Here is a 27,577-nt window from a genome sequence, read left to right as displayed (position 1 = left end):
CATGAAAATATGTATGACAACAAAAAATTTTAAAATTTGAATAATCAGTAGGAGTACCAGACCATACCTCATTTAGAGTTTTCAAATCAATAGTTGTGGCTGGAGAGCGATTAACCAAATAACAAGTTGTGTTGACTGCTTTAGCCCATAAATATTTAGACAAACCAGCATTCGAAAGCATACAGTGGGCTCTCTACAAGAGAGTCCTATTCATCCGTTCAGCTACCCCATTTTGCTGTGAAGTATGTCTAACTATGTGGTGACTGACAATACCTTCATCTTTTCAGATTCATCAAACTCACCTCCGCAAAATTTCATACTATTGTCAGTTCGAAATTGCTTTACCTTCTTGCCTGTCTAGTTTTCAATCAAAGTATTCCACTGTTTAAAGTTAGCAAATATATCGCTCTTTTGTTTAAGAAAATAAACTCAAATCTTTCTTGAGTAATCATTAATAAATGTAAGCAAATACTAAGCTTCACATTTCAATGAAACATAAGATGGACTCCAAAGATCAGAATGAATATAGTCCACAATACTTTTAGTTTTGTGAATCCTTGTAGTAAACTGGACCCTACACTATTTTCCAAACACACAATGTTCACAAAATTCAAGTTTTTCTATCTTCTGATCACACAATAACCTTGCTTACTCAGAATAGACATCTCATTTTCACTCTAATGACCCAAATGTATATGTCAAAGACATGTGATATCTGAGTCTGGATCATCTGAAACAGATACTGCAGCTGCACCTATTACTTTATTGCCCTAGAGGAAATAAAGATCATTTGTCTTATCTTCTCTCATTACAATTATGGAATCCTTATTGACTCTAATAGCTTCATCTTTGCCGGTGTACTAAAAACCCAAAGAATCAAGAGTGTCCAAGGAAATAAGATTTTTCTTCAAATATGGGATGTGTCAGACTTTAGACAATGTCCTAACAATCTCATCAAATATCTTAATCCTAACTGAACCAATTCCAATAATTTTACAAGCCATATCATTTCCCATCAAAACGGAGCTACCATTTTGTGGCTCATAATTAGTGAACCAGTCCCACTTGGGACACATGTGAAAAGTACAAGTTCAGTCAATGACTCACTTGTCACCAAAGCAACTATTGTAATCACTAATTGCTAAGACAATATCTGAACCGTTAGACTTTTCATCAGCAACACTAACAACATTAGAAGAATTAGTGTTTTTCTCTTTGTTTTTAGGTCTAGGAGACTCATTTTTGTAATGACCAAACTTATGACAGTAATGACATTAATATTTTTCTTGTTAAAGTTTGACTGTGAACTTCCCTTGGCTTTACCCATGTTCTTCTTTGAACCCTTCTCATTGGATATACACCTGCTAGAGGAACCCTTAACAAACAAACCACTGGCTTGATTCTCCGTTCCCTTCACATTTAATTTAGTTCTCAATTTCTTAGAATTCAAAATAGATTTCATATCTGCCAAGGAAATAGTGTCTCTACCATACATCATGGAATTGACAAAATTATCAAACGACATGGGCAACGAACATAAAAAAATCAAGGCTTGATCCTCTTCTTCAAACTTAATGTCAATATTCCTCAGATCCATAATAATTTTATTAAATTCATTTAAGTGTTCAGAGATATGAGTACCTTCCTTCATTTTGAGCGTGTATAACCGTTGCTTCAGGTACAAACAGATGGTGAGAGATTTCTTCATATACAGGCTCTCAAGTTTAGTCCAAAGACTAGCATCGGTCTCCTCATCAACAACCCTCCTCAAAACTCTATTTGATAATGACAACAGAATAGTACTGTGAACCTTTTCTTCTTTTTCTTCTCTTGACGATGCAGGAGAATCATCAGACACATTCCCATCTAATACCTTGGACAACCCTTGTTGCTGCAGCAAAGCCTTCATCTTGATACGCCATAAACTAAAATTATTCTAATCGTAGAATTTCTCCACTTTAAACTTTGTCATAGCCATCCCTCAAGATCTCGCACAGAGCCTGGTGCTCTAATACTAGCTTGTTGGAATTAACTGGTTATCAAAAACTAATTTGAAGTATAATAGCGAAAGCAAATAAAAGAAATAATGACAATCACACACAAAAACACCAAGATTTAAGTGTTTGGCTCAATGCGAGCCTATGTCCATTGGCGGGATCGGTTTCAATGAATTTACTATCAACAAATGTAGAGTATAAGAGATCAATCACAAAGTCGTAAATCCCAAAGTCCCAATACATCCAATGAACTTTGAGATTCTCACAATAGGACCACTCTCTCTTTACTTAATGTATACGATTGTCTCAAAATACAAAAAGTACAAATACAATTAAAACAATTTGTATTTATACTGAAACGGCGTGGAGCCCTCACAAGGCACTTTTGCTCGAGCAAACGTTAGGGCTGGCATACCGCTCGAGTTGACCATCGAGCGAGTCTCGAGCGAACTCACGGGTTGCTATCCCGCTCGAGCTGAGTGTCGAGTAAGGTCGAACGAATTCACGGGTTGTGTCCAACTTGAGCTAACTGTCAAGCAACTGATGAGCAAACTCTCAGGTTGAAGCTTGGCTCAAGTGGTAGAGACACCACTCAAGCAAACAATCTGTAAAGGCGTTTTTTTAATAGGATTCAAGCCACCTTTTAACAAAATGCATCAACATTAGTTGAATCTTGACTCATGTAATGAAGTGAGCCCAACATATAATCCATCCTCTAAGGTGAAAGTCCACTATGGATAAGACAAAAAGAAATTGAGCATAGATCTAGCAAATATGTTTGATGTATAGATTATTTATAAATGTGATATGTGATGTTCAAAAGATGTGATGTAGGATGAAGAAAGTTGAGAATAAGTTTGGAAGAGGGGAGAAGGAAGGATGCAAAGGAAGGAGAAGGGACTAACTCCACATTCCAAACAACAAATTAAACTATGTTTAGTCAAAAGTGTAATACATAAAACGATATGTGCAGTAGAACAATAAATAGTTCACTTGCCAAAATCCTAATATTGAAATAGATTAATTCGACGGTCTTTTCCACCTGACGACATATTTATGGAATTACTAAATAACAAACAAAAAATAGGAAAATGATAGACAATCATTTTTATAACTTTTTATACAATTATGTTTTAAATTAGGGGTATTTTTGTATAGTAACTTATAAATGTAACATCAATTTATTTAAATACTCTCATTTTAAAATATAGTTATATAAAAGGTTGTAAAAAAGTTGTATATGTATCATTACTTAATAACTAATCTGAAAAGAAACATAAAACAAAATATTAACAGTCTATATAAACTACAACTCAAGTTATTTATACCAATTAGATACTAATTCTTTATTATTTATCATGATAATGTAATTTAAAACTTGCAATTAGGTGTCTTGGTTGATTTTTCTTTAGAAAACTAATAAAACTAAGAGTAATGCTAGATACAGTCGTGGAATGGGCAAGTGTCACGCAATCTTTTTGAAAAAGAGTATGGTCTACTATTAAAAAATTAGTTTTTTATCATATAGGTCTCATATTTACTCATTTTTTTAGAGGGATTCGCTGCGCTTCCACATTCAATGACTACAAATATCATTTCTCTAAAACTAAAGTGGCCCTGACTCCGTCTTTATTTGGCTAACGTGTGGCATTAAAAGATGACACATAACATATTTATGCCACGTATCAATTCAATTGTTTATTTTTTTAACGATAAATTAACAACAGTACATAACTGTGAGTTCTTTTAAAATTTATGTATTAACTTTATAAAATTTAAAAAATTGAAAAAATCTAATACTAATTATACAATTAGTTAGCATAGATTCTATATGGTGTCGTTTTGTTAAATGAAGTTTAATAAGTGTAGACTAACAACAAGTCGTAAATGAGTCAAATAGTTGTAAAACATTGTCGTTTTGATCATCCTTTTTCATATCAGTATAAAGCAACCACAAGTTGGAAGATGAGGCCAACTCTGGTATTCGGTCCAAATTTTCTCTCTCTCTAATTCTTGATCACATTCTTGGAGGTTACCTCCCTCGAAGTAGTCGAATTCTGCTTGCAGAAGAAGTGTCCATCACAGTTGGTATTAGCTTATTAGTGTACCAAGATAGAGGGTACGCAATCCTATGCTCAGATTGTAGATTCGGTGAACCATCTTCAACAACAGTAGGAGAGGTAGCAGAAACAGATTGAAGATGCTATTGCAGTATTAGCTCAACAGCAAGAAACAGTCAGAATGGATAGGGAAATGCAAGAAAAGAGGCTTTCTGAGTTGCTGCAACACATTTCCAGAATCTCTTGCAATAATTCAGAAGGCAATGGTCAGACAACAAGAAACTTTCAAGAAGCTCAGAATCTTGGCCGTAATGAGGACGTAAATGAAGGTGTGGGTGACAGAGCCTTTGTAAAAGGTATAAAGTTAGACTTTCCAAGATTTGGTGGTAGGAATCCATCAGCTTGGATTTACAGAGCCAACCAGTATTTTCTTTATCATCAAGTACCACCAAGGCAAAGAATTTTTTTTTGCATCATTTCATATGGATGAGGAGGCTCTTATCTGGTTCCAAGATGCAAGGGAGGCTGCTTCTTTCCATTCTTGGGAGGAGTTTACTCAGGCTATGGATCATCTGTGAATGATGATCCAATGAAGGCTCTAACAAGATTAAAACAAGTAAGCTCTGTTACTCATTATAAAGCTCAGTTTGAGTTGTTGTCCAATAGAATTAAAGGGGTTTCAGGAAAAAAACAAAAAAGAGCTTAGTTGCTTCTTGAGTGGGTTGTGTGATAAGATTAGATTGTCTGTAAGGATGTTGAATCCTACTTCCTTGAATGATGCTTTGGGGTTAGCTAAAATCCAAGAGCAATACGTTTGGAGTACTAAGAAGTCTTGGAGAAATAATTTTGTAGATTTTCATCAATAGAATTCTAAAGGGGGCTTTCCAAGAATGCTCCTATGGGATCTATTTTAGGTAATCCTAAGTCCTCACCTGTTACTAGGTCGCCTTACCAGAAAGTATCCGAGGCCCAAATGCAGGAAAGAAGAAGAAAGGGCCTGTATTATTTTTGTGATGATAAGTGGCATAAAGGCCACAAGTGTGCTAAGCCAAAAATTTACTTGTTGGAGGGTATGGAGGTTCTTGATAGTGAGATTGTTGAGGAGCAAGATAAGATAGAATTTAATGAGAATTTTGAGGAGTGTGGAGATATTGCTCCTATCTCTTTGCAAGCTATTGTTGGTTCCCCAGGTCCTAAAACAATGAGGATTGTAGGTCAAATTAACAAGAAAATGGTCATTATTTTAATTGACACTGGTAGTACTCACAACTTTGTGGATACTGCAGTGGTGAAAAAATTTGGTTTGTAAATGGAGATCAATCGATTCAAGTTAGAGTTGCTAATGGTGATGTGGTGCACAATTTGGATAGTACTGCTGCTATAGTAGTGCATATGCAAGGGACTAATTTGTTGCTATTTTTTTACCCTTAGTCTGGGTGGATGTAATGTAATAATGGGGGTACAATAGTTGTTATCACTGGGTCCTATATTGTGGAATTTTTCTGAACTCCAAATGGAGTTTTCTTATAAAGGCAGCATTGTGTTCTTAAGGGCATCACATCTCCTAATGCTGAGTTGGTGATGATAAGGATTTTGGTTGGATCTAAAGGATTTTGGTTGCAATTAATGGTTGTGGAGACTAATCAGAACCTGTTTAGTTCTTATGCTGAAGTTGAGGAGTTATTGTATAAGTATGATGGGGTTTTTGAGAAGCCTAAGGGTCTTCCTCCTCATAGGTCTTGAGATCACCAGATTTTATTGAAGAATGAGTCTATGCCTTTTTTTTAAGGCCATATAGATACCCTTTTTATCAGAAGACTGATATTGAAAAGATTGTTGCAGAATTGTTGAAGACTGGTGTCATTAGGCCAAGCCAGTCACCATTTTCTTCTCCTGTGTTGCTAGTCAGGAAGTCAGATGGCTCTTGGAGGATGTTCATGGACTATAGGGTGCTTAATGAGGCCAACATTAAAGATAGTACCCAATATCAGTAGTTGATAAATTGTTAGATGAGCTATTTTGCTCTGCTGTGTTTTCTAAACTTGACTTGAGGTTAAGTTATCATCAAATTAGAATGAGGCCTGAGGATGTACATAAAACTGCATCTAGAACACATAAGAGACATTATGAGTTCATTGTTATGCTATTTGGACTCACTAATGCTCCATCAACCTTTCAAACTCTCACGAATGATGTCTTTAAACCATTCTTGAGAAAATTTGTAATTGTATTCTTTGATTATATTCTAGTGTATAGCAAAGACATAGAATCTCATTTGTTGCGTTTAGCTAATGTTTTGGAGATTTTACGGCAGAATCAATTATCTGCCAAGAAGTCCAAGTGCCATTTTGCATGCCAAGAAATAGAGTATTTGGGCCATTTAATTTCCAAGGAATGTGTGAGGGATGATCCCGAAGAAGTTAGATTCTATGGTAAACTGGCCAATGCCAAAAACTTTCAAAGGTAAAAATCTGTCACTTTCCACTTATGAGAAATAGTTATTAGCCTTGGTGTTGGCTATTAAAAAATTGAGGCCTTACTTGCTGGGTTCTGCTTTTATCATTAGAACTGACCACCTTAGTTTGAAGTATTTGTTGAAGCAAAAGGTGGGTACATCAGCTCAACAAAAATAGATCTCAAAGCTGTTGGGTTATGAGTTTTCCATTAAATATTAAAAAAGGGTAGAGAACAAGGTATTTGATGCCTTGTCTCGAATGGATTTCCAAGAAGATGAAGCTGCAGTGTGTGCTATTTCCTATCCTACACCAGTTTCATTAGAAGAATTGAAACAGGCCTATGTACCTGATCCAAGAGTCCAACAATAGTTATCCTTGTTAAAAGATGGCTCTCCTTCGACCTCTTCTTTCACTCTTAAGCATGGGGTACTGTTTAAAAAGAAGATATATGTGCCAAATTGTCAAGAACTGAAGCTAAAGGTGTTGCATTTCATACATGCTAGTCCATCTGCTGGACATTTTGGTTTCCATAAGTCATTGCAAAGGGTTAGATATGATTTTTATTGGCCTGGTTTGAAGAAGGAAGTGAAGAATTTTATTAAAGAATATGAGTTGTATCAGAGAAATAAGGTAGAAAATATTCATCCTGCTGATTATTATAGCCATTGCCTGTACCTCAACATATTTGGACAGACTTCTCCATGAATTTTGTTGAGGGGTTGCCAACTTCTAAAGGTTATTCCGTAGTGATGGTTGTTGTGGATAGGTTGTTGAAATATTCACATTTTATGCTTTTAAAGCACCCCTTTACAACAGTAAAAGTAGTACTAGTATTTTTTTGACAATGTCTTTAAGTTACATGGGATGCCATAGAACATAATTTCTTATAGAGGGGCCACTTTCACAAGTTCTTTTTGGAATGAGTTGTTCAGACTGCAGGGAGTCACTCTTTCTTATTCATCTGTCTATCACCCTCAAAGTGATAGTTAGACCGATGTAGTTAACAAATGTTTAGAGCATTTTCTAAGAAGTTTCACAACAGATAAACCAAGGTTATAGTTTGAGTGGTTAACTTTAGCTGAGTGGTGGTATAACACTACTTTTCATACTTCAACAAAGTTAACTCCTTATGAGGTGGTTTATGGTAGATCACCAAGCAGGTTTCAGTCTTATGATCCTAGTTTAACTGTTAATCAAGCAGTGGATGAAGTGTTGAAGACGAGAAAGGAAATATTAACTACATTGAAGGGCAATTTGAATGTTGCTCAAGAGAGAACGAAGTATCAAGCTGATAAGAGTAGAACTGAGAGAGAACTTCAAGTTGGAGATTGGGTATTCCTCATATTACAACCATATAGACAACAATTGTAACACCCCGTATTTCAGTGTATTTTTACTGAAGGATTATTTTTATTGTTCAAAAATTTATCCTCTTATTTTAAAATTGGTTGGATTTTTAGTAAGTTTATTTCTATGATTTTAATTTGGGGGAAATTATTTTTTTATGTGCTTTCCAAATATTTATTTATTGTTATGCATTTAAATTGCTTTTAATATTTAAATTAATTACCGTGGGATTTAATTATTTCAATTTGACTTTACCATTACGTTTAAATTATTTTATTTAACTTGTGGTTTTAAAATCGTCTCCGTTGGATCTTTTTTGTGACCCAAGTTATGAGGATTGGACCTCATTTCTTTTCCCTCCATTTTTCTTTCCTTCCTTTTTCTTTTCTTTCTTTTCTTTTTCTTCCTTATTTCCTCTCCTTCCCGCGCGATCTCTCTCTCAACTCTCCTCCGCCCGTTTCCATCGTCTCCTCCCAGCGCCGCCGTCGCGCCGCCGTGCGCGACACCGCCCAGCCGACCAGCTCCCCCTCCCTCCGGCGACCTCACCTCCCAAATCTCAGCCCCTACCTCGCCGCCGGTAGCCCACACGCCCCCCACGAAGCCGCGGGCCACCTTCGCGCCAGCGCCGCCGTGAGCCGGCGGTGGCCCTCACCGCCCAGCCCATTAGCTTCCCCAGCCGCCGGCGACCTCACCCCACCAATCTCACCTCCATCCGTGCCGCCGTTAACCACCAGTAGCTCTTCGAAGCCGCGGCACTCCTTCCGCCGTTGCGCCGCCGTCGCACCACCATTGGCCACCATCTTCCTACCACTTCATCCCCGACCTCTTGGCAACCCATTGGACCCAACCCCACCTCCGATCCGTCACCGGTGAAGCTCCACCAACTACATTTCCGATTTGGGCATTTTGGTCTTCTACAGCCCATTCCGCCGCCACCCACGGCAAACCACCACCACCATTGGCTTCACCGACCTCCCTAGGCCCTACCCTATCAATCTTGGGTCTTCGTTTGTCCTCGTTGAAAAGTGGGTATCTGTGACCCACGGCCACAGTGTATTTTACACTGTGGTGTTGCTCAGAAATCACCACTTGCAACTTCGAGATCCTCCGGAAATTATTATATTGCACTGTAAGTATTTTCCTTAAAGAACTTTCGTGATTTAAATATATTTTTGCACTAACACATATTATCTGTGAATTGGTTTGTTTTGCCGGACTGAGTCCGAGGAGTTTCGGGGGTCGGATGGATTGTGGTCGGAGTTGTGTTTGTTTGCATTGTGAATTGTGGTTGTTGGTTATGACTTGTTCACGTACATCGCATATTGCATGCATGATCATGTTTGTAAAGAAAACTGGGTTTTCGTGTATTGCATACATGTTTATGTATTTATTGGATTTGGATTTTCATGTGAGTAAAAGGAAAAGAGACTGTAGGGATGGTGGTAAGCAGGGATGGTGGTTGTGTCCCGCCTGTGATTCCCGCCCACAGTGCTCTGTTAAGTATTTATTGTGTGTAAAGGAACTGTAGGGATGGTGGTAAGCAGGGATGGTGGTAGAGTCCCGCCTGTGATTCCCGCCTACGGTGCACGCGGTAGGGATGATGGTAAGCAGAGATGGTGGTTGTGTCCCGCCTGTGATTCCCGCCTACGGTGCACGCGGTAGGGATGGTGGTAAGCAGGGACGGTGGTAGAGTCCCGCCTGCGATTCCCGCCTACAGTGTCCGATAAATGGATTGTTTGTGTGAATCATTTTATGAGAAAATGTTTTACGGTTATTTTGGGCCAAAATGGGATTTTTGGCGTGTGTTGGAAATAATCATTTTTCTGGGAAAAAATGATATTTTATGGCTAAATGTATTTTGCTATATTGTTGGTTGCATTAATGTATTTTTATCCCGAGAGTTGTTTGGTTTATACTTACCTGTGGTACCATTTTATGGTATCGCAGATTTTGATGCAGATGATGATGACGAGCCTTAGCTTGGCTCCGTTGGAGGAGTGATCTGGGATTGCTCCTGTTTAGTGAGTTATGTGTTTTTATCAGTTTATGTATTTACCTTTTGTATTATATTTGGGATGACTGTATATTTATTTTTTTTAAAGATAAATTGTATTTAAATATTTGTATTTAAATTCTGGTACTTAGTTGACTATCCGCTGCGTTATTTTATTTGTACACTGTTGCATGTACACACACTGGCACTTCGTTGGGATGTGTGACCGTGTTGTCACCATCCTGGCGTCTCGATCCCTGTGTATTTATATAAGGGTATTGGGGGCGCCACAGGTGGTATCAGAGCAGTTCGGCTCTGGGTAAAACCACATGTCCCATAGGTGTAGTACCAGAAAATTTTAAAATTTTGATTTGAAATTATTTTGTTGGGAGTACATTATTTTTAATTTAATTTATTTATTTTAATTGTACGTTAATTGTTTGTTATTTATCTTATTTTTGTTATTTTAGTTTATTTAGTTATTTTATTATATGGCAGGCAATTTTACTTGTTTCAATTATTTTTTTTGTGTACTATTTCATTTGTTTTATTTCTTTTGTCTTATGATATTTTATTTTGTTGGTTTTATTTTATTTTATTTTATGTGATATGGTTGTATTGTAATTTATTTTACTATAATTATATTTTTTAGTTTGTTTTAAGCTGATAGTGGGGTTAAGGGTTACGCTATGGCAGGAAAATGGTACGACCAAGAAGGCAAGCTAATGAGCCCGAGGATGAATTACCGAGGGGTGATGGAAATTATGCCATGGCGAGGGCGTTGAATAGGATGACGGAGTTTCTTCAGCAGAATTTTCGTCCACAGCAAGGAGAGCAGTTCAGGGCGATGCAGGCCGGGTGCACCTATGAGCGCTTCTTAGCGCATAGGACCCCTGCTTTTTCTGGTGAAGAGGATCCATTACGGGCTAGAAGGTGGATTCAAGATCTGGAAAGAACGTTTGAAGTCTGTGGATGCACTGAGGCCCAGAGGGTATTATATGGGAGCTATATGCTGCAAGGTGAAGCGGCGAATTGGTGGGAGACCAAGCGGTCACTTTTAGAGATGGAGTTGGGATCCTTGGCTGCTGTGTCTTGGCAGCGTTTTAAGAAAGAATTTGATGATCGATTCTTTCCTGTTTCGGTGAGACGGCAATTGGCTCGGGATTTCAATAATTTGGTTCAAGGAGACATGACTGTCGAGCAGTATGCAAGGAAATTTATGGAGCTTGGGCGGTTTGCTCCTCACCTCATTGCTACGGAGAGATGCGGGCTGAACGTTTCCAAGAAGGGTTGCGCCCTCAAATCCGCAGGCAGGTCGCATGTTTGGAAATCCAGAACTTTCAGAGGTTGGTCAATGTGGCCTCAATTGCTGAGCGAGAGCGAGGTGCTGTGGTAGATTCCCCTCCGGGTAAGAAGCGACTGAACGTTGATGGTGAAGGGAGCAGCTCCGGGTCGCCACAGAAGTTTGTGCAAAGGATCGGGGCCAGAGCGCAGGCAGCTTCCGGTATACGTATTGGGGCCGAGCTCCAGTTTGTGGTAGATGTAATAGGGCCCACGAGGGCGAGTGTCGTCAGGGTTGGAACCAGTGCTTTGAGTGTGGTCAGACAGGACACTTTGCTCGTGAGTGCCCTAATTGGACCCAAGGGAATCAGGGTGGTCATCGCGGTGGTAGGACTAATCAGAGGCAACTAGTTCAGGCTCGGGTGTATGCAGTGACTCCTGGTAGTGCTGGCGACGAGATTCCAGGGACTCAGGACGCTGGAGTTATGGCAGGTATGGGTCTAATCTTACCTTTCGTAATGGATGCCATGTGTGGTTTATTCTTGGGTTTTGGAAAGTTATGCAAGTTGTATCCATGCCCGTTGGGTGTTGGAGGTTGTGTGATTTTCTTAAGAGTGTTCTGGTTGTATTTGGTATCCTGCTTTAGAGTGATGATTGGCCCTACAAATTTCGAGGACGAAATTTTATTTTAAGGGGGGAGGATGTAACACCCCGTATTTCAGTGTATTTTTACTGAAGGATTATTTTTATTGTTCAAAAATTTATCCTCTTATTTTAAAATTGGTTGGATTTTTAGTAAGTTTATTTCTATGATTTTAATTTGGTGGAAATTATTTTTTTATGTGCTTTCCAAATATTTATTTATTGTTATGCATTTAAATTGCTTCTAATATTTAAATTAATTACCGTGGGATTTAATTATTTCAATTTGACTTTACCATTACGTTTAAATTATTTTATTTAACTTGTGGTTTTAAAATCGTCTCCGTTGGATCTTTTTTGTGACCCAAGTTATGAGGATTGGACCTCATTTCTTTTCCCTCCATTTTTCTTTCCTTCCTTTTTCTTTTCTTTCTTTTCTTTTTCTTCCTTATTTCCTCTCCTTCCCGCGCGATCTCTCTCTCTCCTCTCCTCCGCCCGTTTCCATCGTCTCCTCCCAGCGCCGCCGTCGCGCCGCCGTGCGCGACACCGCCCAGCTGACCAGCTCCCCCTCCCTCCGGCGACCTCACCTCCCAAATCTCAGCCCCTACCTCGCCGCCGGTAGCCCACACGCCCCCCACGAAGCCGCGGGCCACCTTCGCGCCAGCGCCGCCGTGAGCCGGCGGTGGCCCTCACCGCCCAGCCCATTAGCTTCCCCAGCCGCCGGCGACCTCACCCCACCAATCTCACCTCCATCCGTGCCGCCGTTAACCACCAGTAGCTCTTCGAAGCCGCGGCACTCCTTCCGCCGTTGCGCCGCCGTCGCACCACCATTGGCCACCATCTTCCTACCACTTCATCCCCGACCTCTTGGCAACCCATTGGACCCAACCCCACCTCCGATCCGTCACCGGTGAAGCTCCACCAACTACATTTCCGATTTGGGCATTTTGGTCTTCTACCGCCCATTCCGCCGCCACCCACGGCAAACCACCACCACCATTGGCTTCACCGACCTCCCTAGGCCCTACCCTATCAATCTTGGGTCTTCGTTTGTCCTCGTTGAAAAGTGGGTATCTGTGACCCACGGCCACAGTGTATTTTACACTGTGGTGTTGCTCAGAAATCACCACTTGCAACTTCGAGATCCTCCGGAAATTATTATATTGCACTGTAAGTATTTTTCTTAAAGAACTTTCGTGATTTAAATATATTTTTGCACTAACACATATTATCTGTGAATTGGTTTGTTTTGCCGGACTGAGTCCGAGGAGTTTCGGGGGTCGGATGGATTGTGGTCGGAGTTGTGTTTGTTTGCATTGTGAATTGTGGTTGTTGGTTATGACTTGTTCACGTACATCGCATATTGCATGCATGATCATGTTTGTAAAGAAAACTGGGTTTTCGTGTATTGCATACATGTTTATGTATTTATTGGATTTGGATTTTCATGTGAGTAAAAGGAAAAGAGACTGTAGGGATGGTGGTAAGCAGGGATGGTGGTTGTGTCCCGCCTGTGATTCCCGCCCACAGTGCTCTGTTAAGTATTTATTGTGTGTAAAGGAACTGTAGGGATGGTGGTAAGCAGAGATGGTGGTAGAGTCCTGCCTGTGATTCCCGCCTACGGTGCACGTGGTAGGGATGGTGGTAAGCAGGGATGGTGGTTGTGTCCCGCCTGTGATTCCCGCCTACGGTGCACGCGGTAGGGATGGTGGTAAGCAGGGACGGTGGTAGAGTCCCGCCTGCGATTCCCGCCTACAGTGTCCGATAAATGGATTGTTTGTGTGAATCATTTTATGAGAAAATGTTTTACGGTTATTTTGGGCCAAAATGAGATTTTTGGCGTGTGTTGGAAATAATCATTTTTCTGGGAAAAAATGATATTTTATGGCTAAATGTATTTTGCTATATTGTTGGTTGCATTAATGTATTTTTATCCCGAGAGTTGTTTGGTTTATACTTACCTGTGGTACCATTTTATGGTATCGCAGATTTTGATGCAGATGATGATGACGAGCCTTAGCTTGGCTCCGTTGGAGGAGTGATCTGGGATTGCTCCTGTTTAGTGAGTTATGTGTTTTTATCAGTTTATGTATTTACCTTTTGTATTATATTTGGGATGACTGTATATTTATTTTTTTTAAAGATAAATTGTATTTAAATATTTGTATTTAAATTCTGGTACTTATTTGACTATCCGCTGCGTTATTTTATTTGTACACTGTTGCATGTACACACACTGGCACTTCGTTGGGATGTGTGACCGTGTTGTCACCATCCTGGCGTCTCGATCCCTGTGTATTTATATAAGGGGGATTGGGGGCGCCACAACAATCCTTAGTGGCTAGGAGAAATTTTAAATTGTCTCCTAGATTCTATGGACCATTCCAGATTATTAAGAGAATTGGCTAGGTGGCTTACAAATTGGATTTGCCTTATAATTCTGCCATTCATCCAGTATTTCATGTATCTTGTTTGAAGAAGAAGGTTGGGCAACATGTATCTCCTCTGTCAACATTACCACCAATCAATTTGCAAGGAGAATTAATTCTAGAACCTAAAAGTATTTTACAACGCAGGACCAGGAAGTTGAATTATAGGCCAGTAGTCGAGGTGCTGGTACAATGAAGAGGGTCTGCAGTGGAGGATGCCACTTGGGAAGCTTATTGGTAGTTGTGTGATAAGTTCTCTCACCTTGTGGGCAAAGTTCTCTAAAGAAGGAGGGTATGTTATAGGCTGAAAGAAGATGAAGGGTGCAGGGAAGAGAATTAATGGTTGAAGAACTTAAGTGAAATGCAAAAGTGTAGAAATGGAATCATTGTGATAGTTAGTTAGTTAGCATAGATTCTATACGGTGTCGTTTTGTTAGTCAAATAGTTGTAAAATATTATCGTTCTGATCATCCTTTTTCATATCAGTATAAAGCAACCACAAGTTGGAAGATGATGTGTATTCAGTCCAAATTCTCTCTCTCTCTCTCTCTCTATCATTCCCTCTCTATCTCTAATTCTTAGGCTTCGTTTGGAACATGAACTATTCTCAACTCATCTCAACTCATCATTATAACTTTTTCAAATTTCAACATAAAATATAATAAATAATTCAACTTTTTCAAATTTTAAAATAATAATAATATTAAAAAATAATATTCTAATAATATTTTATCATCTCAAGTCAACTCACTTCAACATCCAAACTCACCTTTAATCACATTTTTAGAAATTGACTCCTTTGAAGTAATCAAATTTTACTTGCAGAAGAAGTGTCAATTACAAAATATAATAAAAAATTTAATTTTTTAAATTTTAAAATAATAATAATATTTTATTCAATTCATTTAAAATTATCTAATCTTATCTCATTATTTAAACTATTTATCTTGGAGATCGTGGGCGTGAAGTACAAATAGTACGAAGATGGACAGTGAACCCCACAGAACGTTATCTTGGCTTATCTTTGCCAGAGAACCGACGCACCACGAGAGGCCATTAAATTCTATTTAACTGTACGGATCTTCAAAAGATTTTCTTGTTTTCTTAAAAAAAAAAAAAACCATCTTCGTAGTACTCCCCAATGGGCAAAACTGGAATATGCCAAGCGGACGGTCCATACACCATACTTTTTTTTTTTTTTTTAATTATTATTGTATAATAACATTATACTCTTATTTAGGGGTCCACTAAAATATTGGATTAGGCAAGAAAATATTTTTAAAAAATTAAATTTTCCGAGACAAGTTGGTTTTGACCAGATTCAACTGACTGCATAAACAATGGTTGTCGTTTTAATAGGATATTTATGTCTGTGAAGTGTCTGATCTCCCCATGTGCACTTGTTTTCTTTTTCTGGATTTTATATTCTGAAGATAACATTAAAATGCCCAACTGAATGCTGGTTGCTGATACCCACTGCCTTTTCAACTATTTTTTTTTTTTTAAAAAAAGATGATATCTTAATTTTATTAAACTATTAGTTTTAATTATATTTAATAAAAATTTATAATTATTATATTATATAATTATCAGATATTCTCAGGAAAAAATATTCCTAATTAACAGTTTTGCATCTTAATATTTCTTAAATCATAAAAAATATTATTTATTATCCATTTAATTATTATTATTTTCATATTTTTATGATAATAAAAGATAGTAAATAAATTTTTACTTAATTAATAATATATATGATCTTAATATATATATATATATAAAAAAAAAAAAAAAAAAGGAAACTGGCAGGACGTATCTTTTTCTGCTTTTGCTCTTCTTGCAGCAGATGCTTCCTACTTTTAATGTTAATTTAGCCTATATCAGTGCAACATGTGGCTGAGGTAGATATGTGTGACCACAATAGATCGTGTGAATCCAGCAGCATGTACGACTGATAATTACAAATCCCATACCTTTTTTTTTTTTTTTTTCCTATTCCATCTAGCATTAACTGAATATCTCCTTAAAAAAAGGTAAAATCTCCAAACAAAAAATTAAGAAGAGATTGTCACTTGAGAATAATATGCTACGTATCAATATTTGATTGGTTAAGACGTGACAATATGATATCTAAGTTTTCTTTAATTTTTTATTTAGAGACTAACGAATGAACCTAAGTGTATTTATTTTTTTAAAAGTTCATATATCAGTTTTGTAAAAGTTAAAAACATAAAAATTCAAATACCAATTTTTCAATTAATTCCTTTTTTTATTAAAAATAAAAATCTCGAGCAATTTTAATTTTGAAAAGCATGCTGAGTGAAGCTTCGACTCTTGAAGATCAATACATTATTTTGAGTATGATCAATATATAAATTTCGACTCTTTGTTCTCTTTCTTTATTCTTTTGAGTCTCTAAAGTCTTTCGTACTCTTGAAGAGCCCCTCCTCACTCTCAAATACTTTCATTATCCTCATCCCTATTGATTACCTTGATAATTGCTTTTCCATGGCTTTTCAGCTTGTTCCTTTTCCTTCACCTATTTTATATTGTTTCAGCTAGCTCATGCATTTGGGAGGTTCATCCATCCTCACTAGGGTTTGCGCACCGTTTTGATCATCTCTTCCTCTCCCGCCCCATTTTTCTCCCTTCTTTTTTTTCATTTTTTTCCTTCTCAATTTTCTTATTTTTTTTTCCTTTTGCAGATATATTTGTTCCCAAACATCTAATCCAACTACTCTGTGACCTTTTCATCCCCCTCAATCATTTTTACAATTTTTTTACATAGCGTGTGAGGTATATACACCATCTTCCCAGTAGTCTAGTTTTCGAGATTTATTTCTCACCATTTTCTCTAAATCATGTTGCCTCTTTGGGATGACTAGAAATTGAAACGATATGCCTAGTCCTCACTCTCTATGGGATCATTGCCTCTTGTACATGCATGTTATCATGATCATTTGCACTATAACCACTTGTATTAGGTATTTGACTTGTATTGGAAAACCCTAAATCATGACGAATTACTAGCTACATAATAAATTAGTTGCAGTACCTTTGATTGTAATTTTTTCTTGGATTTACCACCATGCATGCACCCTTTGTGCTACTAGATCATCTCCTTATATTAATAAATGAATACATGCATTTATAAATTTATTTAATATTTCAAACAATTATGTACACATGCAAGACTTTTACATGATAAATAATATATAGTTAACTGTCTGATTATAGATAGTATCAAGATGTTTGTATCTCTAGAACTATGCTTATGGACGATAGTCATAAGCCTTATTGAAAAGAAAGAATTATTGATGGATTACTTCATTTATTTACTCATAGGTCAATTTAAGATGGGCTCTAGTGTTATTCCCACCGCTCTTAGTTCAATTTCTCTCCCCATGAAAACGATTGATCTGACTTTCATGGAGTATATTGAAAGTATATATGAAGATTACATGCACTTTCATTGTTCTTACGTGAGACATGTAGTAATATGAGATCCACCAATTTTGACATTTCGTGTCACAGATATTAATTCCTCCAATTTGCACAGCAGCTTGTCGCAGTTTACCAATCACACCAAAGCCAATGCATCATCTTAACCCTATGAGAGATTAATGCTTTAGCCAAAGTCCAATAATCTGATCATTATTTCTATAATATTTTATATTATAAATAATAAATAATTTCATTAATTGCATACAAGGGTTGTAGTTAAGTAATGTTCCATCATTCAATATTTCTTAGATCTTAATCATTGTTGTTAAATTTCATGGCTGAAATTTTGATATGAAATATAAGTCGATATTTTAAAATTAAATGATTACTGTTAACAAAAAAAAAATTGTGATAAATTCTAATCATGGATGCAATCTTCTACGTACTCAAAGGTAAGTTTGGATAAAGTGTTGTGTTTGATTCATACCAAGAGTTTTTTCTGAATTATCTTTTGATGGATGAAAATCGTATAGGTAGGAACTTACTCACCAAAATGGGATAAAAAACCTTATCTTCATGAGATTCAATGCCATAAATAAAAAAAAAAAAAAGAAGAGAAATTGGATTTATAGTCTTAAAATATGTAAGTCTCGTACACTCTTTTTAAAAAAAGTATATAAATATGAGATCTACAAAAAAAAACTATTGTTTTAATGGTAGACTCTATTTTTTTTCAAAGGGAATACATGAAGATTGCATACTTCAGAATTGTAACTAGCATTATCAGAAAACTAATGTGATAGAATCTGGCCCGTTTGAATAGTGAACTGAGTTGAGATGAGTTTGATTATTTATAAATAGTAATGAGTTGAGATGATAGAGTGAGTTTTGTAAAGCCCACCTAAGATGAGTTTAGATGTGTTTGGATTTTAAGATGAGTTTAAATGTATTTATAGAAAGTTGAAAAAAGTTATGGGTCCCGCATGTAAAAATGTGTTGAGTTGAAAAAGATTGTGAGTCTCACGTGTAAAGAAGTTTTGAGTTAAGATGAGTTTAGTGATTGAGAATTGAGTGTTTAGATGTTAGACTCAGTTTAAAATTAGATTGAACTAAGTTAATATTAGTTCAGTTCAAATCTCAAACGGAACTAAGTCTCAAGTTGATTGAGATTTTATATACTCATCTAAACTTCTTATATATATATATTTATATTTAAGAAAAATTATTAGATACTTTTGGAGTATGGATAACATAGTAATCTCGTCTTATCACAATAGTATGTAATTAGAATTTTTATATAGTTATAAACTTGAACTAATATGTTATCTTAAAATATAGCCAAAGGGTAGATGGCAGATAGATATGTAAAAGATAAGAAGGTAAAACAAGAAAGGAAGGGGACAAATTAAAAACAGAACCTTGTTTTAAGAAGAATGAGTCGTGCAAACCGCGGAAACAAACCCACAACCAAATGCCACACCTTTACGCCCCCACGCAGCCACGCTTCCACCTGTGCCAGCCCCCCACAATCTATCTATATATATTATATATATCTAAATATATAAAATCCATACATCCATTATAGTTATCTCTCTCTCTCTCTCTCTCTCTCTGAATTTTTTCCACTTGTACGGCCCACCGAGATTCCACAGTAATTGATCAGGAGGTGGTGGAGGAGGAGGAGAAGCAAAAAGGGTCGGGCGGAGATGTCTCGTGAGTGCGTCGGAGACTCGGGTGGTGCCGGAGAGATCATGCTTTTCGGTGTGCGTGTGGTGGTGGACGCGATGAGGAAGAGCGTGAGTATGAACAACCTATCCCAGTACGAGCAACCTCAGGAGGAGGGCTCCAAGGTTCAGAACACTGTCAGCGTCAATAACAATAATACGAGAGAAGATGTGGCTGCAGCAGCATCCGGTTACGCCTCGGCTGACGATGCCGTTCCTAATTCTCGCGCCAGCCGTGATCGCGAGCGCAAGCGAGGTCTGATTCGGATCCCCCGATCGTCTGTCTTAATGTTGTTTATTGGGTTTTCAGTGTCGAAGTATTTGATTTATCTGTTGGAAAGTTTTGTTTTGTGGATGATTGATTATGTATGTTGTGCAGGGGTTCCGTGGACGGAGGAGGAGCACAAGCTATTCCTGCTGGGTTTGCAGAAAGTAGGGAAAGGAGATTGGAGAGGAATATCAAGAAACTTCGTGAAGACACGCACGCCGACGCAGGTCGCGAGCCATGCTCAGAAATACTTTCTTCGCCGCAGCAACCTCAACCGTCGCCGCCGTAGAACTAGCCTCTTTGACATCACCACCGATACGGTGAAATTTTAGCCTATTGTTCTTTTTATATTCTCTGTGTTTGGTTGCTGAGAAAAACAAACATCTATTTTGAAATTATGTCCGCTTTTTTCTCAAGGATCTCTCTTAGAGCCGGCGAAGTTGACCTGATTTGGGGCAAATAGTTGTTTTACGATCTTTTCGATCTGGACTTGGTTTTCTTCCCTCATAGAAAATTACGTATGGAGAGTGAAAAAGGTCTTCTTGCTTTCGTATGGATTAAATTCATTGTTTTGCTTTTTAATTTTCATCGTGGTTGTCATTTCTATGTTATTTCTTCAGTTTTATTTTGTTGTTCGTTTTGGTTGTTGAGTGGACTTGGGAAACAACGAACTAAAAGGTAACGAAGAATTCTAGAATGTTTTTTTTTTTTTTGGGTGGTCTTGGTTTCTTAGATGCAAAAGTTGACCCGTCCGGAGGAAAATAGCGGTGAATCGAGACTTTTTTAGGCTGAGGTTTCGGTGCCTTTTCTTTGTAATTCGTAGAAATAATCTGTAATTATTTTGCATTTTCCTTTCATTTTCTCAACATCCAAACGAAGAACAAGCTTTTCATGACATGTTCCCAAATGCGTGTATTAGGTCACGGCAACTCCTATGGAAGCACAAGGGTATCATCAAGACACTGCCTCACATTCTCACCCATCGTTTCCTCCTCCTCCTCCGGCACCAACTGAAAGTTGCAATTTTAGTGGGTTTTCCAATGATGGGTGCTTTTCCGATGACTGTTGGTCCGGCAGTGGTCCCAATTGAGAACCCAATGGAAAACCCAACCCTAAGACGGGGAAATGTGGAGATTAATGCAGCCTCTTCGTTGAAGCTCGTCCGCCCAATTCCTATCCACACGGCGCCTTATGCTTCAACTATATCTGAACGTAGTTCGAATTCAAAGTCAGCTGTTGATCCATCACGGCTGACGCTCAAGCTGTCTTTGCCATCTGATCAGAGGGAGTCGCCGTCAAGGCATTCGGCTTTCCAGGCAATGCCAAGCTTCAACAATGGTGATAGCATTATCACGTTGCTTGAGGAAGATCCAAGTATGGAAAATGGTTTGAGAATTAGGGCAGATGGATTAGAGGAATGTTTATCTGGAAAAAAGCAGGCAATGGGTTAGAGATGACAAGGTAAATTAGGTGACTGAATTTGATCCTTGTTTGTTTTGTACAGACCCAAAAAAGAACTGTCACGTCCTTTTCTGGTGTATGCAATGATCTTAGATTCTTGTTCTTGTCTACTTTCTATTGTGGCTGATATTACTGAAAATAACAAAGGAGTTGAATGCTCTTGTCTTCTGATATTTGTGAGTATGGTTCTAGTGGTTTTAACTTTTTATGGTTTTTTTGGATTTTAAAGAAAAAAATATCAAGTTTGGATTACTGGTAGAGGGCATTTTCTTCCCCTTTCCGGTGACAGGACACATTAATTTTGTGAATGTGGATTTATTGAGTCGACACTCAATAATGGACGATGGTAGTTGTGGATTGTGCTAGTATTATTAATGCTGTGATTTGGGGTTCTATGGTTTTCAACTTTCAAGCAACAGTAAATAGGTTAATGTTTGCTTTCTTATAATGCTTTGGTGACCTGTAATTCAAGGGGGCTTGTTTGCTCTCACAGAATATTTCGATGCTTATGAGTTGTACAAAAGAGAGGAGAAAAGAAAAGAAAAAAAAGAATAAAGAAGAAAAAGGAAAATGCTCGGCTTGCCTAGTTGAGAAAAGGGAAAATATAAAGAAATAAATGAAAATTTTGTGCGAATAATAACTATAAGGCATGTCCTCCCACGGATGTTTTGGTCATTAATAGTGTTCAGAGAAAGTAAGTTTACTCAGAAGTTCACCATGCTTGTACAGTTTTGATTGCCTCATAATAATGTATTTTGATGCTCCAATTCCAATCCTTGATGACAATCATGCTCATAACCAATTTCTACTGCTACAATTGCTTGCTCTCAGACCAAATGAGATGGATTGACCTTATTTTGTGTTCTATGCAATATACATATAAAAGAGAATGAAACTTGCTCTCTTGGGGTGGGTTCTACTGGCCTGGAGGATAGATCCCTTTTTCTCATTCCATGAAATAAGGTCCTTCAAAGGCCAACTCTGGAAGAATCCATTTCTCCTGCTGCTTTGTGCTTTGAAATGTGGAAGCCTAAAACATTTGTTATAAAAGAGTCGTAATTCTTTTTTTTTTTTTTTATTCGGAAAGGGTTCGAACTCAAAACCTCCATTTTGAACGTTTGAGTATTATAAAAAAGTTGTAAATTGATTATTATTATTGTTAAACATTATTTGCCATTGTTTTGGGCCCTCATCGACTCCTCTGGGCTCTTGTCCCGAATGGTACAAATATATTCCAATAATTTGTTTAAGAAAAGCGAGAACTGAGAAGGAACAAGTTTCTTCTTCACTGCTTTCACCATCGGAATTTCAAAATGCATCTCTCGTATTGTTCACCATTGCTTTGTGTCATCTTCCGAAGGACGTTCCACACAGCATCCTCTTTCTGTCTCTCAAAACAACAAAAAAAAAAATTCAAAATTCAAAAGCCTTGCCAAATTGTCTCGATCTCCAACTTTAGGCGATGATGGTGGACATGACAATTGACAAATACACAATTCACTTGAGTATTAGATATTTTAAAAACATTACCAGATATTTTAAAACTTGAAGTTTATTAGGCAGTCCAACTTTCACAAGCAGAATAAACATGATCAGTGCGCCATCATCATAGGGCCAGCAGGATTCATGATAGGAAAGACACACAAAATGGAAAGAGAAAAAAGTTGGTTAGATTCATATGATTTCTTTCGTCTCTTTCCCTGTAGCCTCTCACGTCGAACAACATTCCTTTTGCCATTCCTCTTACCCTTCTCGGAGCTTTCACATATCATAGAAAAAACCAACGCTTGTCGGGCAAAGTTCTCATCTCATGTAACATGTTTTAGCTGATATGGCTCACAGCAAAACCAATGAAATGAAACATAACTGGACATATACTACAATACATTTTCTAAGTGAAAGTTTATGAGTGAAAGCAAGTACTAAGTAAAAATTTATGAGATTATTTATTGACGACAATTTATAAATAATTATATGAGATATGAATGGATCTTTATAATATATATATATATAAACTTACAGACTACAACTGAATGGCAGTCTTGTTTCAAGCCCTCTCCTTCATATAATGCTTTTATTGGCCAGAAGCCTTAAGTTTGTCCCGACGAAAGCCAAGGGTTAGGAGCCACATAAGTATAACCTTGGAAATGTTCGCCTGCAGTTGGTGTTGAAGCAGGTGAGTCAGTTGGAGGCATTGCTGTCCAGCACCTGTCAAAATTGGCTGTACAGTTTTTCCCAATCACATCAGGCTTAAACTTGGGCTGCAGCTCTCTGGCCTCCAATTTCTTCCAGTTGATTGATTGAAACCATTTATGACTTCTAATCTCATCCCCTCCGTTATGCCCGCTGCCTAATCTTCTCAATGGTTCCTTCTGCAGTAACTGCAGAAGTAAAGAGAAAGTCCAAGAAGAGCGATGTTACAAGAGGAAAAAAAAAAGGGGGGGGGGGGTGGAGAGAGAGAGAGAGAGAGAGAGATGATAAACTTACTCCTTTGAGCAAAGAGTGAGCCTCGCTGGTGAGGTAAGGCGGAAGTTTTACCTTCTCTTTGATGATTCTCTCCTGAAGTTTCTTTCTATTTGCATGTGTATATGGTGGCTGCAGGAAGAAATATTGGCAACTTTGGAACAAGAAAAAAAATGGTAAACTAAGGTTGCAGCCCTTTTGATTCTTTATACAGGCATTGTAGCAATAAATGAATTGATCGGACTAATATTGGAACCAACAATTATAATAGATTACATGATACATTCCTCACAAGATCAACCTAGATATCAAGAAAGGAACTCAGTTCAACCAGCAGTACCAGGCAGTCCCAACCATGTGACTCAGTATCATCTGAGCGATAGCACCAGGCTGTGCTGCGCAGGTGACTCGGTAACATCTCAGCTATATGGAACTATGGATACTAAAATGTGAGGAACTGTAATGAACTCAGCATGACAAGCACATTATTGTATGGGTCATGTGTTCAATACAACTCTCGGATACATACTCAGTGGGCATGTCCAACAAAGAAAATGAGGAACAACTTCCCAGCATACCATTAAGTTATTCTGACCATACCAAAAATAATTCCCTCTTCCTCGGACATCTCAATCTGATGAATTAAAATCCCTTAAAAAGCTGCTGTAGTTTTCTTAGGCACTTCATCAAGATATAATACGTAGCTAATTCAGTAAGATTTGTCCCTTATATAATTTTTTAACCCCCTTTCTTGCCGGAAGCAAAACATTGACCCTTTGACATAGGTGCACACTAATTAACAAGTTATTTTGACCACTGTGAATGGACTAAGATTAGAATGCTCATGGTCATAAGTAGGCAACCACTGCGGTTTCACAGGCATAACTTTCACTGTGACCACCGTGAATGGATTAAGAGTAGAATGCTCATAATCATAATTGGGCAACCTCTGAATGTCATCTTCGTGACAAATTGAAGTCTCTGATGAACTAAAAATGTTGAACCAGTGGTCTTACCTGCCCAGTTAGCATCTCATACAAGAGTATCCCCACACTCCACCAATCAGCATCTTTATTGTGGCCTTTAGACAGTAAAATTTCAGGAGCCATGTATTCTGTGGTCCCACACATTGAATTTGATCTGCTCGATTCATCAATTTCCTTTGCCAGTCCAAAATCAGTCAGCATAACCTATATCACAGGCACCGACATCAGGCAAAAAACCCAAATCATTTATGCAAGAAAAGCATATTACACGACTTTCATACATATTCCTAGAACAGAAATGGGTAAATGGGCAGGGCCATTACATGCCCATCTGCGTCCATGAGAATATTTTCGGGTTTGAGATCCCGATGCACGATACCGCACTTGTGAAGATGTGAAACGGCAGATACTATCTCAGCAGTATAAACCCTTGCTTGATCCTCACTACTCAAGACACACCCGAACAAAAATCAAACAGGTAGAACATAAAGTGTGACAAGAAATCTTTAAGTACAAGCAGATCCGCAGAAGATACCTGAAGATCCCCTGCCGGTACAGATGAAAGAAAAGGTGCCCTCCATTTATAAAATCCAAAATCAAGTAAAGCTTACTCTTTGTCTGCAAGGGTCAACCACAACAGAAGAATCAGGACATTATATACCAATTAAATTCACAAGAAATGGTCCGAAGTTAGAAGAGCCAAAACAAGAATTTCCAGCCAATCTTTGACTTTTTCAATGAAAGACACAACCATTCCCTAGTGAGAACAAACGAAATTAGCACATGCTAAGCCAAAATCTTCTAGATGTAGGCTGCATGTTTTTTTTTAATTTCCCAAAACAAATCATACAACCAATTTACAATTGATTTGGTAATCTATGACCACCAACACTATCTTTCCAAACTGAGTTGAAACTGTTGCCATACGTAGGCCAATTTGGTTATTTCTGTAAAGTGTATCATCATATACCCATAATCTTGGTTAAATTTGAAGTTAAAGAGAATACCTGGAAGGAGTAGCGGAGCTGAACAATAAATGGGTGCACAACTTTAGTGAGAATGTCCCTCTCGGCCTTCATGTAATCGACATGGTTCTTCTTTATAATGGTATCCTTCCTCATCACTTTCATGGCGTAAATCCCATCGCCATCGGTATTAGTATCACGATCTCCTCCACCTTCACAATCATTAGGAGTATCCACTCTCACTCTCTTCCTGACTACCTGGAACACTTTTCCAAACGCACCCTGCCCACAACTCTCAAAATGTCAAAATCACCGGGCCCAATTTTCCCGACTCTCTCGCTCTTATCAGCATTGCAACTTTCTATCTCTGTCTCGGGCTCGGATTCAGATTCGGAGGCGGACTCGGCATGGAAGGGGAGAGAACGGGAGAGGGTGAAGCGTGGGGAGGGGCCACAAAGGAGTGGGACCTGTTGTGGATGACCGGTGGGTCCCCAGAGGATGAAGTGGACGTCGGTGATAAAGAGGGAATTGGGTTTTGGTGTGGGCTGGAGGGGCCAAAAACTTCAGAGAAGTCGAAGTCGGACTCGGACTCTTTGGTGGAAGAGGACGATGGGATGGAGATGGTGAGCTTGCTACAGAGATTGCTGGCTAACAGAGTCTGAAGCCTTTTCTTCTTCTTCTGAGAATTGGAGATCATCTTCGATTACTCAGTGAAAGAGACAGAGAGAGAGAATTTGGCGGTGTTTGCGTTTAGGATGAAAGCGAGCCAAGAAATCTTGCCTCTCCAGGCAGGCTGAGAGAGAGCCTTGGAGTTAGAAATTTACATCAGAGACACAGAGATGCAGAGGGGAGGAGAGAGAGCGAATTCATTGAATTTAACACGGGCAAGTTGGCTGCGGCTCTCAACGCGCCTCTTGGTGCTCGTGTCGAGTACTCGCCAGAAAAAACTAAACTTTCATCCTTCTTGTTTACAAAAAGAACGTAAATGTCGTCTTTTTTTCCGTTTCTTTTAATAAGTCATGTCTTTTAGATACTGAGAAAATATAAGATGATTTTGAATAAAAATTACAAGTTAAATAAAATATCATTATAATATTATTTTTTAATCTTATTTTAATTTAAAATTTAAAAAAATTGAATTGTTTATTATATTTTATGTAAAAATTTAAAAAAATTATAATAATAAAATAAGATAAGATGAAATCGTTTCTGTATCCGAACAAACTAACTGTTAATCGTGCAGTGGATAGAATTAAGGCGGCTGGTCGATCCCTACCCGAATCATCTGTCGGCTACACATGGGTCCAAGTGAGCAATCCACTTGGCCTAAGAAGACAAGAGAGTGTACCTTTAAGAAAATAAACATGCGGGTACAGGGGTGGGCGGATGCTACCCATCCACCCGAGTTTCATTGGCTTGCCCCCACATAGGTCGGTATATAAGAGAAAAAAACCTAGTTTCACTTTCATTCCTCCCTTCTTTCTTCTCTCTCAATCCTTCTTGTTGTTAGACTTCGACCCCCTATCTCTCAATTTCTTCACTCTTATTCAACTCTTCCTTCGTCATTGACCCAACCCTGCAGTAGTGTATCACATTTCCTCCTCCTCCTCCTCCTCCTCTTTGCAAGGCTCAACCCTTAGAAAAAGCCCAACCCACCCAAAAGAATGAAAGAAAAAAGAGCACCAAATGGTGCGTTTTAAAGGTTAACATCTTCTTCCCCAAGCGTTAGTCTCATAATCACATTGTTATTTCCCTGACTGGTACATTTGGTGCCTATTGGAGTTGAATTTATCTCTGTTTTAAAGTTAGAACATGTAGATTTTGTGATTTCATGGTTGGTTAATGCTCGGAGGGTCTCTTGTTTTGTAATGCCGTGGACGAAGGAAGGGACAAACTTGAAAATGTGGACTGCTGGCATGAAGCTCGAGGCACCGACGACCATCTAGAATATTCTCCTCTGCACATAGCGATAAGTGGCTTTTTAGACTAACCTTGAAAATGAATATTGATGGTTGTGATCTGTGTGGTTCTATGTGGTGTGGCTAAGTGCCCTGTGGAAGTGTG

At 38.2% G+C, this 27,577-nt stretch overlaps 1 protein-coding gene and 1 pseudogene across 1 annotated transcript; one reads left to right on the top strand and one right to left on the bottom strand.

The window, feature by feature from the left end:
* Positions 1-19,119: 19,119 nt before the first annotated feature.
* Positions 19,120-21,270, top strand: LOC121234654 (transcription factor MYB1R1). Its single transcript, XM_041130683.1, is given in 4 exon segments — positions 19,120-19,626; positions 19,750-19,958; positions 20,558-20,673; positions 20,675-21,270. Coding segments are annotated over 4 exon segments (1,014 nt in total). The 5' UTR covers positions 19,120-19,352; the 3' UTR covers positions 21,090-21,270.
* Positions 21,271-23,022: 1,752 nt separating this feature from the next.
* Positions 23,023-26,446, bottom strand: LOC121234985 (annotated as a pseudogene).
* Between the last annotated feature and the right edge of the window lie 1,131 nt (positions 26,447-27,577).

This window comes from Juglans microcarpa x Juglans regia, chromosome 6D (genome assembly GCF_004785595.1).
Source record: "Juglans microcarpa x Juglans regia isolate MS1-56 chromosome 6D, Jm3101_v1.0, whole genome shotgun sequence".
Lineage (NCBI taxonomy): Eukaryota > Viridiplantae > Streptophyta > Magnoliopsida > Fagales > Juglandaceae > Juglans > Juglans microcarpa x Juglans regia.
This window is presented reverse-complemented; position numbering and strand designations above follow the sequence as displayed.